This window comes from Phyllobates terribilis, unplaced genomic scaffold (genome assembly GCF_046119375.1).
Source record: "Phyllobates terribilis strain yellow unplaced genomic scaffold, ASM4611937v1 Scaffold_2__4_contigs__length_985480577, whole genome shotgun sequence".
Taxonomy (NCBI): domain Eukaryota; kingdom Metazoa; phylum Chordata; class Amphibia; order Anura; family Dendrobatidae; genus Phyllobates; species Phyllobates terribilis.
The window spans coordinates 709,546,518-709,559,480 of NW_027362762.1; the positions used below are offsets into that span (position 1 = coordinate 709,546,518).

The 12,963-nt window shown below is 40.1% G+C and overlaps 1 protein-coding gene across 3 annotated transcripts in view; it reads left to right on the plus strand.

The window, feature by feature from the left end:
• Window positions 1–12,963, plus strand: part of PHTF1 (putative homeodomain transcription factor 1) — a 383,734-nt gene that overhangs the window by 34,475 nt on the left and 336,296 nt on the right. For all 3 annotated transcript variants that reach the window (XM_073667168.1, XM_073667167.1, XM_073667166.1), the window contains exon 4: window positions 10,142–10,211. In XM_073667168.1, coding sequence (XP_073523269.1) covers window positions 10,142–10,211 — 70 coding nt within the window. The remainder of the gene's footprint in view (window positions 1–10,141; window positions 10,212–12,963) is intronic.

Consider the following 12,963-nt stretch of genomic DNA (forward strand, 5'->3'; position numbering starts at 1 on the left):
ATATATATATATATATATATATCTATATATCTATATCTATACACTGCTCAAAAAAATAAAGGGAACACTTAAATAACACATCCTAGATCTGAATGAATGAAATATTCTCATTGAATACTTTGTTCTGTACAAAGTTGAATGTGCTGACAACAAAATCACACACAAATCATCAATGGAAATAAAATTTATGCTGCACATCTCGTATCTTAATGGTATGGTGTGGTATATGGGGTACAAAATAGTGGGGCCATTCTTCATCGATGGAAACCTCAATGCCACTGGAAATTGCTACATTATGATGTGTTGCCCTCTTTATGCACTGAAGATGGCACGTTCCCTGAGTTTTTCCAACAAGATGGTGCACCACCACATTATGGGTGTCAGGTCCAAGCATTCCTACATGAATAGTTTCCTGGAAAGTGGATTGATCATCGTGGGCCAGTTGAATGGCCACCAAGGTCTCCCGATCTGACCCACTTAGACTTTTATCTTTGGGGTCATCTGAAGGCAATTGTCTATGCTGTGAAAATACGAGATGTGCAGCATCTGAAACAACGGATACTGGAAGCCTGTGCTAGCATTTCTTCTGCGGTGTTGCTATCAGTGTGTCAAGAGTGGGAGAAGAGGGTTGCATTGACAATCCAACACAATGGGCAGCACTTTGAACACATTTTATAAGTCATAGAATCATAGAATCATAGAATGGTAGAGTTGGAAGGAACCTCCTGGGTCATCTGGTCCAACCCCCTGCTCAAAGCAGGATTCACTAGATCATCTCAGACAGATGTCTGTCCAGCCTCTGTTTGAAGACGTCCATTGAAGGGGAACTCACCACCTCTCGTGGCAGCCTGTTCCACTCATTAATCACCCTAACTGTCAAAAAGTTTTTTCTAATATCTAATCTGTGTCTCCTCCCATTTAGTTTCATCCCATTGCTTCTAGTCTTTCCTTGTGCAAATGAGAATAAAGATGATCCTTCTACAATGTGACAGCCCTTGACATATTTGTAGACAGCTATTAAGTCTCCTCTCAGTCTTCTTTTTTGCAAGCTAAACATTCCCAAATCCTGCAACCGTTCCTCATAGGACATGGTTTGCAGACCAGTCACCATTCTGGTCATAAACTTGTAAAAAACTCATGAAAGAATAAAGTTACGTTAAAACCAAGCACACCATTGTTTTTCTTATGAAATTCTTAATATGTTTGATGTGTCACATGACCCTCTTCCCATTGAAAAAAATAAAGTTGGATCCAAAATGGCCAACTTCAAAATGGCCGCCATGGTCACCACCCATGTGGAAAAGTTCTCCCCCTCCCACATACTAATGTGCCACAAACAGGAAGTTGATATCACCAACCATTCCCATTTAATTTAGGAGTATCCATATAAATGGCCCACCCTGTATATATATATATATATATATATATATATATACATACTACATATATATATATATATATATATATATATATATATATATAGAGTGTATATATATATATAGTACAGACCAAAAGTTTGGACACACCCTCTCATTTAAAGATTTTTCTGTATATTCATGACTATGAAAATTGTACATTCACACTGAAGGCATCAAAACTATGAATTAACACATGTGGAATTATATACTTCACAAAAAAGTGTGAAACAACTGAAAATATGTCTTATATTCTAGGTTCTTCAAAGTAGCCACCTTTTGCTTTGATGACTGCTTTGCCCACTCTTGGCATTCTCTTGATGAGCTTCAAGAGGTAGTCACCGGAAATGGTCTTCCAACAATCTTGAAGGAGTTCCCAGAGATGCTTAGCACTTGTTGGCCCTTTTGACTTCATTCTGTGGTCCAGCTCACCCCAAACCATCTCGATTGGATTCAGGTCTGGTGACTGTGGAGGCCAGGTCATCTGGCATAGCCCCCTCACTCTCTTTCTTGGTCAAATAGCCCTTACACAGCCTGGAGGTGTGTTTGGGGTCATTGTCCTGTTGAAAAATAAATGATGGTCCAACTAAACACAAACCGGATGGAATAGCATGCCGCTGCAAGATGCTGTGGTAGCCATGCTGGTTCAGTATGCCTTCAGTTTTGAATAAATCCCCAACAGTGTCACCAGCAAAGCACCCCTACACCATCACACCTCCTCCTCCTTGCTTCTCAGTGGGAACCAGGCATGTAGAGTCCATCCGTTCACCTTTTCTGCGTCGCACAAAGACACGGTGGTTGGAACCAAAGATCTCAAATTTGGACTCATCAGACCAAAGCACAGATTTCCACTGGTCTAATGTCCATTCCTTGTGTTCTTTAGCCCAAACAAGTCTCTTCTGCTTGTTGCCTGTCCTTAGCAGTGGTTTCCAAGCAGCTATTTTACCATGAAGGCCTGCTGCACAAGTCTCCTCTTAACAGTTGTTGAAGAGATGTGTTTGCTGCTAGAACTCTGTGTGGCATTGACCTGGTCTCTAATCTGAGCTACTGTTAACCTGCGATTTCTGAGGCTGGTGACTCGGATAAACTTATCCTCAGAAGCAGAGGTGACTCTTGGTCTTCCTTTCCTGGGGCGGTCCTAATGTGAGCCAGTTTCTTTGTAGTGCTTGATGGTTTTTGCAACTGCACTTGGGGACACTTTCAAAGTTTGCCCAATTTTTCGGACTGACAGACCTTCATTTCTTAAAGTAATGATGGCCACTCGTTTTTCTTTACTTAGCTGCTTTTTTCTTGCCATAATACAAATTCTAACAGTCTATTCAGTAGGACTATCAGCTGTGTATCCACCAGACTTCTGCACAACACAACTGATGGTCCCAATCCGCATTTATAAGGCAAGAAATTCCACTTATTAAACCTGACAGGGCACACCTGTGAAGTGAAAACCATTTCCGGTGACTACCTCTTGAAGCTCATCAAGAGAATGCCAAGAGTGTGCAAAGCAGTCATCAAAGCAAAAGGTGGCTACTTTGAAAAACCTAGAATATAAGACATATTTTCAGTTGTTTCACACTTTTTTGTTAAGTATTTAATTCCACATGTGTTAATTCATAGTTTTGATGCCTTCAGTGTGAATGTACAATTTTCATAGTCATGAAAATACCAAAAAATCTTTAAATGAGAAGGTGTGTCCAAACTTTTGGTCTGTACTGTATATATATATATATATATATATATATATATATATATATATATATATATACAGTACAGACCAAAAGTTTGGACACACCTTCCCATTTAAAGATTTTTCTGTATTTTCATGACTATGAAAATTGTACATTGACATTGAAGGCATCAAAACTATGAATTAACACATGTGGAATTATATACTTAACAAAAAAGTGTGATACAACTGAAAATATGTCTTATATTCTAGGTTCTTCAAGGTAGCCACCTTTTGCTTTGATGACTGCTTTGCACACTCTTGACATTCTCTTGATGAGCTTCAAGAGGTAGTCACCGGAAATGGTTTTCACTTCACAGGTGTGCCCTGTAAGGTTTAATAAGTGGGATTTCTTGCCTTAGAAATGGAATTGGGACCATCAGCTGTGTTGTGCAGAAGTCAGGTGGATACACAGCTGATAGTCCTACTGAATAGACTGTTAGAATTTGTATTATGGCAAGAAAAAAGCAGCTCAGTAAAGAAAAACGAGTGGCCATCATTACTTTAAGAAATGAAGGTCAGTCAGTCCGAAAAATTGGGCAAACTTGGAAAGTGTCCCCAAGTGCAGTTACAAACACTATCAAGTGCTACAAAGAAACTGGCTCACATGAGGAAAGGAAGACCAAGAGTCAACTCTGCTTCTGAGGATAAGTTTATCTGAGCCACCAGCCTCAGAAATCGCAGGTTAACAGCAGCTTAGATTAGAGACCAGGTCAATTCCACACAGAGTTCTAGTAGCAGACACATCTCTACAACAACTGTTAAGAGGAGACTTTGTGCATCAGGCCTTCATGGTAAAATAGCTGCTAGGAAACCACTGCTAAGGACAGGCAACAAGCAGAAGAGACTTGTTTGGGCTAAAGAACACAAGGAATGGACATTAGACCAGTGGAAATCTGTACTTTGGTCTGATGAATCCAAATTTGAGATCTTTGGTTCCAACCACCGTGTCTTTGTGCGACACAGAAAAGGTGAACAGATGGACTCTACATGCCTGGTTCCCACCGTGAAGCATGGAGGAGGAGGTGTGATGGTGTGGGGGTACTTTGCTGGTGACACTGTTGGGGATTTATTCAAAATTGAAGGCATACTGAACCAGCATGGCTACCACAGCATCTTGCAGCGGCATGCTATTCCATCCGGTTTGCGTTTAGTTGGACCATCATTTATTTTTCAACAAGACAATGACCTCAAACACACCTCCAGGCTGTGTAAGGGCTATTTGACCAAGAGGGAGAGTGATGGGGTGCTACGCCAGATAACCTGGCCTCCACAGTCACCAGACCTGAACCATATCGAGATGGTTTGGGGTGAGCTGGACCGCAGAGTGAAGGCAAAAGGGCCAACAAGTGCTAAGCATCTCTGGGAACGCCTTCAAGATTGTTGGAAGACCATTTCCGGTGACTACCTCTTGAAGCTTATCAAGAGAATGCCAAGAGTGTGCAAAGCAGTCATCAAAGCAAAAGGTGGCTACTTTGAAGAACCTGGAATATAAGACATATTTTCAGTTGTTTCACACTTTTTTGTTAAGTATATAATTCCACATGTGTTAATTCATAGTTTTGATGCCTTCAGTGTGAATGTACAATTTTCATAGTTATGAAAATACAGAAAAATCTTTAAATGAGAAGGTGTGTCCAAACTTTTGGTCTGTACTGTATATATGGGCTGTGTGGGTCTTTGGTTAAGAAATTAAATAAGAAAATGTATCAGTATTAATACTCTTGCTAAATTTTTAAAAATGCTGAAAATGTAGCATATTTTACCAAAATGTGCTATTTGTTAACTGAACTGTTAATCAGTGGGGGTCCATATCATGAAGCCCCTACCGATTGTTCAAACCGTAGCACAAAATTGTGTGGCTTATGTATGGCAGTAGTGTGGAGGCTCTATGGAAAGTCTATGGGTTCAAACACCACTGTGCGCTCTGTCTAGACTCATGGATTGAGCTATCATTGGAGTCTCAGAGCACAGACCACCACTGGTGAAGAGTACTTTTACAGGGTTATGACATTAAATTGTAATGAGCTATCAACATATGATCATGGGGACCTGGCTCCCCAAACCTCAACTGATCATCATAATAAAGAGCTCCTTCAGCGCAGTTCCTTCTTTGTGATGTTCATTGTAGGTAGCACTCAGCAGTACTAGACAGGGCCACAATTAAAGGGGTTGTCCAGGCATCTAGTACTGATGAGCTACCTTTCAGATTTTCTTAAATAATAGCTGAATTGCATTGCTCGGCAGTGGCTGCTACACATTCACCTCTTCCTGAAATGGCCAATTTCTATTTTTGCGGTTTTGTTTTTGCCTCCATTTCTTCCAAGAGCCATAACTTTTTTAAGTCTACATAAACATATGAGGGCTTGTTTTTTTGAGGGACAAGTTGTATTTTTGATTGCCACCATTCATTTTACCACATAGTGTACTGGAAAATGGGAAACAACTTCCAAGTGCAGTGAAAAAGCAAAAAAACCCCTGCAATTCTGACATTGTTTTTTGGGAATTGTTCTTACGGCGTACATTGTGTGGTAAAAATGACCTGGCAATATGATTATCCTCATCAGTACGATTACGGTGATACAAAACTTGTCAAGTTTTCTTATTATTTTAATGGTGAAAAAGAAATCCGAAAGTTGAATAAACAGTTTTTGATGTGTCACTATTTTCCGAGTCCTGTAATATTTTCATTTTTGGGTTGATAGAGCTGTATGAGGGTTTATTTTTTATGGGGTGAGATGACATTTTTATTGATACCATTTTGGGATAGATATGACATTTTAATCACTTCTTACAGCATTTTTAAACTGTATTTTTGGTGTTTTGAATTTTCTTCTGTTTGTGGTATTTACCAATTGGGTTAGTTATTTTTATATTATGATAGATTGGACTATGTGTTTTTTTTTATTTTTTCATTATCTTCATTTTTAATGGGGAAAAAGAAGGGTGATTTGAACTGTTCTGTTTTTTTAACTTTGTACTGTATTTATTAGTCCTCTAAGGGGACTTGAACTTGCAATCATCTGATCACTTGCATCATATACAGCAATACCACAGCATTGCTGCATATAGGAAAAATCAGGATCTCCTTTGCAGCCCAGCTACAGGATAGGTTTCAAAAGAGCTCCATGATGATAGGCATGGAGGGTCTCAACAGACCCCTGCCGTCATAGAAACCAATTTGCGCTCCTGTGATCGAGTTACAAGGCACAGACAGGTGCATAGAATGACGTGCCACCATGCCAGCATGCTGTTAGTGCTCTTGTCAGAGATTGACAGCAGCATTTAACAAGTTAACAGTCGTGGGCAGAGCTCTACTCCACCCACAGCTGTTAGAGGCAGGTCCTGGCTGTGTGCAATAGCCATTATCTGCCAGGTATTGATCAGGCTCATTCCATGAGCCCGCTCCACACACTCGCTAATGAATTGCATTGTACATATACAGCAGATGTTGGTAAGGGGCTAAACAGAGCTTGCTGTAAATCTATTCAATGTTTCCATCCTGACACCGCCAGAGCTAATAGCTGATTGGTGGAGCTGCCATGTGTTAAATCTCCACCTATCCGATATTAACCTGTCCTAAGGACAATCCCTTTAAATGGATATTGGTGGGCAGGTCCCTGAATTGAAGAGATTGGCACCTCTCCAGAGTGCTACTCTGACCTTCCATTCTGCTTATCAGTGGTCCTCTAAGGTATAAGACCACCACCAATCATACACTTATGGCCAGTCCCAAGGATCCTGGAAACTTCTTTAGAACTTTATTCAAATGTCAGATATTTTGTATTCAGTCCCTAAAAAAATGTATTAAAAATGAATATATTTGTATATCTAGAGAATACCTACTTTTGTGCCTTTGGATGTAGCCATGGCAACCAGAAGCAAAACATTCATTGTTTACATTGATGGCTGCTGTGAGAAAGATGGAAAATTAGACAGAATGCTATATATTAAAAGTTAATATTACAAAGCTACTTCTTTATCTATTTCATGATAAAAAACCCCAGATAAAAGCGTAGAAATCCTGTAATTTTCCAAAATGTTATTATGAACCATCTGGGGTTTCTTTTCAAGTAACAGTTCCACTGTAGATACATAGTTATATGTAGAGGATATTGGAGTGGAATATTAAGTGTTTGCTGGATTTGAAATGGGTTCAGAACCATCAGTGGATTCTGTGGTCTCCCACTCCTGTCCAGCCAGGGCTGATGCTGCTCAGCATTGTCATCAGTCCCAATGCCTAGCTGGTGCACGAGATGTACAAGTTGTCTCTTGGGTCTTTGTTCGTAGCAACATGAAGCGTAGGTTGCGGAGGGAAACAGGGCTGCTACAGCCCAAGTCCAGGATTCACGGCACTGAGCATGCCCGTGACATGGCGGACCGTGATTGGTGGTTTGGGAGTCAGCTGATCCGGTGACCTGGCACCGCCTGATTGGTTGCGGGTGACGTCACCAATAGTGCGACGGTGGGTAGGGCTTAATCTTTAAATAGCCCGTCCACAAACATGGCGGCGCGCTCTGATCATTGAGCAGTGATGGTGTTGTTGTGTGGACGCTTGGTCGTTTGGGCTCCACGTGTGCTTTAGCTTCTTTCAGGCAGGTTTAGCGGGGGATAGGCAGCCTTAGATGGAGGCAGGCAGGTAGCTTCGTCTGACAGTTGGGCTCCGACAAAGGGGTCGCCATACACCCGAGCAGTCTGCAGACGCCGTATTTCCAGCACCGCCTGTAAGCCACGTGGAGGGATACTCCTCAGTCCGATAGCATGCCGGCTGGGAGCACTTGTACGCCGGCGTGTATCACACACGCATCCTAGCTCCTGCTGTGTAGTCCCTGTGCTGTAACAGGGCAACAGATACATTATTTATCGCACATCTCTCATGCAGTTAAGACAGGGGAGACATCCAAACGTGGCAATATGGCAAAAAAAAGCACAATTCTGCAATAGTTTTTTTTTTACAGTGTTCATTTTACTGTAAAAATGGCCTGGTAATATGATTCTGCAGGTCAGTACGATTACGGAGATACCAAACATGCATGGTTTTTGTTTTATTTAAATAGTACAACAAAAATTCAGATATTTGCAAAAAAAAAAAAGATTTTGCTTGTGACATAATTTTTTGGCTCATGAAGCTGCATGAGGATTTGTTTTTTGCACTTAGAGCCAATGTTTTTATTGATATCATTTTGGGGTAGACATTATGTTTTATTGACTCTTATTACATATTTTTTTGTGTTGTTGCGGCGACCGACAAACAGATCGGATTAATTCATTTTATATTTTAATAGATCTGGCTTCTACGAATGTAGCGATATTAAATATGTGTATTTTTTAAAAAAATTATTTTATTTCTTAATTTCAAATGGCGGAAAAATTTTGGTTTTCATATTTTTTAAAACTTTTTTTTTTACTCTTCACTGTATTTGTTAGCCCCCTTAGAGGACCTGATCATGAGATCATCCGATGTCTTGTGTTATATACAGCAATGCTACAGTATTACTGTATATAGCAAAAATCAAGCTCTCCTATAAATGCCAGCCATAGCAAAACCAAAAGAAATGAACTGGAGTCAAGTTGATATGCATGCAAAATAGAAGCATGTTCACACTGGCTAAAAGACAGACAAAATCCAAGACAGAAACAAAATAAATAAAGTAAATAAATACCCTGCCGTAAGTGAATAAGTAAAAGCAATATAAATAACATTGGGTACTTAATAAACACCATTTTTTATCAAAAAAAGCATAAAAGTCATCCTACCAATGTTAAGGTGTTTCCAAGTGCGGGATGGTCCAAACCTCCAATATTAAAACATTACTCTGCGTCATAGTGGCGTCCTGTGTGAATAAGGGCTGAGCAGGACATGACAGGCACAGGGGCACCATCCCATCGGCTCCCCGTGATCATGTCACGGGAGCGCCAATGGGTGCATAGAATGGCAGTTACCCCTGCCGGCGCACTGTGAGTACTGCTGTCACAGATTTGACAGTGGCATTTATCAGATTAACAGGTTAGAGGCAGATGATGGCTGATTACCATAGCTATCATCTCTCTGCAAATATGCGTGCTCGGCTTCTGAGCCTACATCAAATCAGGGAGCCAGTCTTTGATATACCCCGTACGTCATATGTCGGTAAGGAGTTAAAGGGAACCTGTCACCTACACACACTCTTTGGCTGCAGATATAGTGGTAATCTGCAGATAAAAAGTATTGAAATTATATTAGACCAGATTACTGAAAAAGTGGCAACACGGAGAAAAATGAACTTATATCCTTCCTATCAGGCTCAGGAAAACAGGTGAATCCCCTGTTGGACCTTTGTGCCATAGTTGGCCCCCGATTTCTTTATATGAGCAGTAGTTGGCACAATGCACTTGATTCTCTATGTATATATGAAGGCGGCATCTCATCATTCATTTAACAAACTACCCAGTTTATTATTATAGGTAAATTAGTGAATAAGGGTGATATAATACTTACATGTAGCTGAACAATGGGCCCCTAGAGTCAGTTACTGGTGGGCCCTTTTCACCCCAGTCCAGCACTGCTCCCCCTAGCTGTTCACATCCAGTCATAAGGGCAGTGCATAGTGTTTACAATGTACACTCATTATACTGTACAATGAGTGCAGCTTAAATAACTCCCCTGCACACTGATTGACAATCTGCTCTACAGCTTGTGTGTGTGCAGAGCAGGCTGTCCATCACCGCCCAGGCGGAATTATAACAGAACTCTTACTGTTAAATGAGCCGTGACTGTTAAAACACCTGCCCCACCCCGATGACTAAACAAGCGGCTACAGGGAGGATATAAATTCATTTTCTCCCTGTAGCCGTAAACCAGCTGAATATGATTTCAAAGCTTTTTCCTTGCAGACTACCAGGTAAGCAGCATTTTTTTTGTAGATGATACATTTTCTTTAATAACATTTGCATAGCATTAATTTAAATCTTGTTGTAAAATATCACAGATGGTTCATCTGAAATGTTGTTTTTGTATTTACAGGGACTTAAAAATAAACCAAAGAAGATGGTTTATATGAAATCTGACCTAATTGATGTTGATCTGGTCAGAGGTGAGAGTAATTATCTGTCTTATTTTTACTGTAATATATTTCATATGCTCAAAGAGAACAAAATGGGAAGAGTTAAAACATAGATGATTGACGGCAGAAAAAGGGGCATAACTATAATCAGTGCAGGGGTTGCAGTCGCACTTGGGACCTGGAGTTTTGGGGTTCTTAAAGGGTCCTTTTAAACCATATGAGAAGACCAATACTATTATTGTTCTGTGATAGTTGGGGCCTTGTTGGACATTTTGCATTGGGGTTCACTAGTTTTAAGCTATATCACTGTTTACTGTTATATTTTTTATTTTTATTTTAGGATAGATTTATGGTTAAAGTGGATTTGCCACCAGATATCACAATTATTACATTATTAAATATTTTGTAGTCCTGGTTGTTGTACATACTTAGAAAACTCTTAGCAGAATAGCTGTATAATATGTTAAGTTTAAACTCAATTCTCTTGCACCTAGCCTGTGAAAGGCCTCTCACCCAGCCAAACTGTTCTCTTGCTTTGCACGGATTTTGGGCAGAAATCTGAAACATGTGTCTGCAAATGGAGGTTCTAGAGGGCTGTCTAGTGGTGTGTGTGAAAAAGTATTTACCCCCTTCCTGATTTCTTATTCTTTTGCATGTTTGTCACACGTAAATGTTTCAGATCACAAAACTAATTTAAATATTTAACAAGGATAACACAAGTAAACACAAAATGCAGTTTTTAAATGAAGGTCTTTATTATTAAGGGAAAAAGAAATCGAAACCTACAGGGCCCTGTGTGAAAAAGTGATTGCCCCTAAACATAATAACTGGTTGGGCCACCCTTAGCAGTAACAACTGCAATCAATCTTTTGCGATAACTGGCAATGAGTCTTTTACAACACTCTGGAGGAATTTTGGCCCACTCATCTTTGCAAAATTGTTGTAACTCAGATAAAATGGAGGGTTTCCGAGCATAAACCGCCTTTTTAAGATGATGCCACAGCATCTCCATCGGATTAAGGTCAGGACTTTGACTAGGCCACTTGAAAGTCTTAATTTTGTTTTTCTTAAGCAATTCAGAGGTGGACTTATTGGTGTGTTTTGGATATTTGTCCTGCTTCATAACCCAAGTGTGCTTCAGCTTAAGGTCTCGAACAGATGGCTGGACATTCTCCTTCAGGATCTTTTGGTAGACAGCAGAATGGTTCCATTTACCACAGCAAGTCTTCCAGGTCCGGAAGCAGCATAACAGCCCCAGACCATTACACTACCACTACCACATTTTACTGTTAGTATGATGTTCCCTCTCTGATATGCTGTGTTACTTCTACGCCAGATTTAATGGGACATACACCTTCCAAAAAGATCTACTTTTGTCTCGTCAGTCCACAGAGTATTCTTCCAAAAGTCTTGGCGATCATCAAGATGTTTTCTGGGCAAAACTGAGAAGAGCTTTTATGTTCTTTTTGCTCAGCAGTGGTTTTCATCTTGGAACTCTGCCATGCATGCCATTTTTGCCCAGTCTCTTTCTTACGGTAGAGTCATGAACACTGACCTTAAAAGAGCAAATAAGGCCTGCAGTTCTTTGGATGTTGCTGTGGGGGTCTTTTGTGACTTCTTGGATGAGTCCGTCGCTGTGCTCTTGGGGTAATTTTGGTCGACCGGCTACTCCTGGGAAGGTTCACCACTGTTCCATACTTTTGCCATTTGTGGATAATGGCTCTCACTGTGGTTCGCTGGAGTCCCAAAGCTTTACAAATAGCTTTATAACCTTTTCCAGACTTGTAGATCTAAATTACTTTGTTTCACATTTGTCCCTAACTTTATTTGGATCGCTGCATGATGTCTAGCTTTTGAGGATCTTTTGGTCTACTTCACTTTGTCTGGCAGGTCCTATTTAAGTGATTTCTTGATTGAGAACAGGTGTGGCAGTAATCTGGCCTATGTGCGGCTAGGGAAATTGAACTCCGCTTCCCAAAGATGTTATAAACCACAGATAATTTATGTTTTAAATGGAGGGGGGCAATCACTTTTTCACACGGGGCCCTGTAGGTTAGGATTTCTTTTTCCCTTAATAATAAAGACCTTCATTTAGAAGCTGCATTTTGTGTTATCTTTGTCCAATATTTACATTTATTTTGTGATCAGAAATATTTAAGTGTGACAAACATGCATGAGAATTAGAAATCAGGAAAGGGGCAAACACTTTTTCACACCACTGTATACCCTATGTCATGTGGCAATGCCCTTTAAAGGGAACCTGTCGTGTCCAGAAACACTTATTTCCCCCACTGTAAATAGTATTTGATCCCTTGCTGTTTTTATACGTTTGCCCACTGACAAAGACATGAACAGTCTATAATTTTAAGGTTAGGTTAATTTTAACATTGAGAGATAGAATATCCAAAAAAAAAATCAAGAAAATCACATTGTATGAGTTAGATAATTTTTTTTGCATTTTGCAGTGAGAAATAAGTATTTGATCCCTCTAGCAAACAATACTTAATACTTGGTGGCAAAACCCTTGTTGGCAAGTTCAGCAGTCAGACATTCTTTGTAGTTGATGACGAGTTTTGCGCACATGTCAGGAGGAATTTTGGTCTACTCCTCTTTGCAGATCATCTCTAAATCATTAAGATTTTGAGGCTGTTGCTTGGCAACTCAGAGCTTCAATTCCCTCCATAAGTTTTCTATGGGATTAAGGTCTGGAAACTTGCTAGGCCACTCCATGACCTTAATGTGCTTCTTTTTGAGCCACTTCTTTGTTGCCTTGGCTGTATGT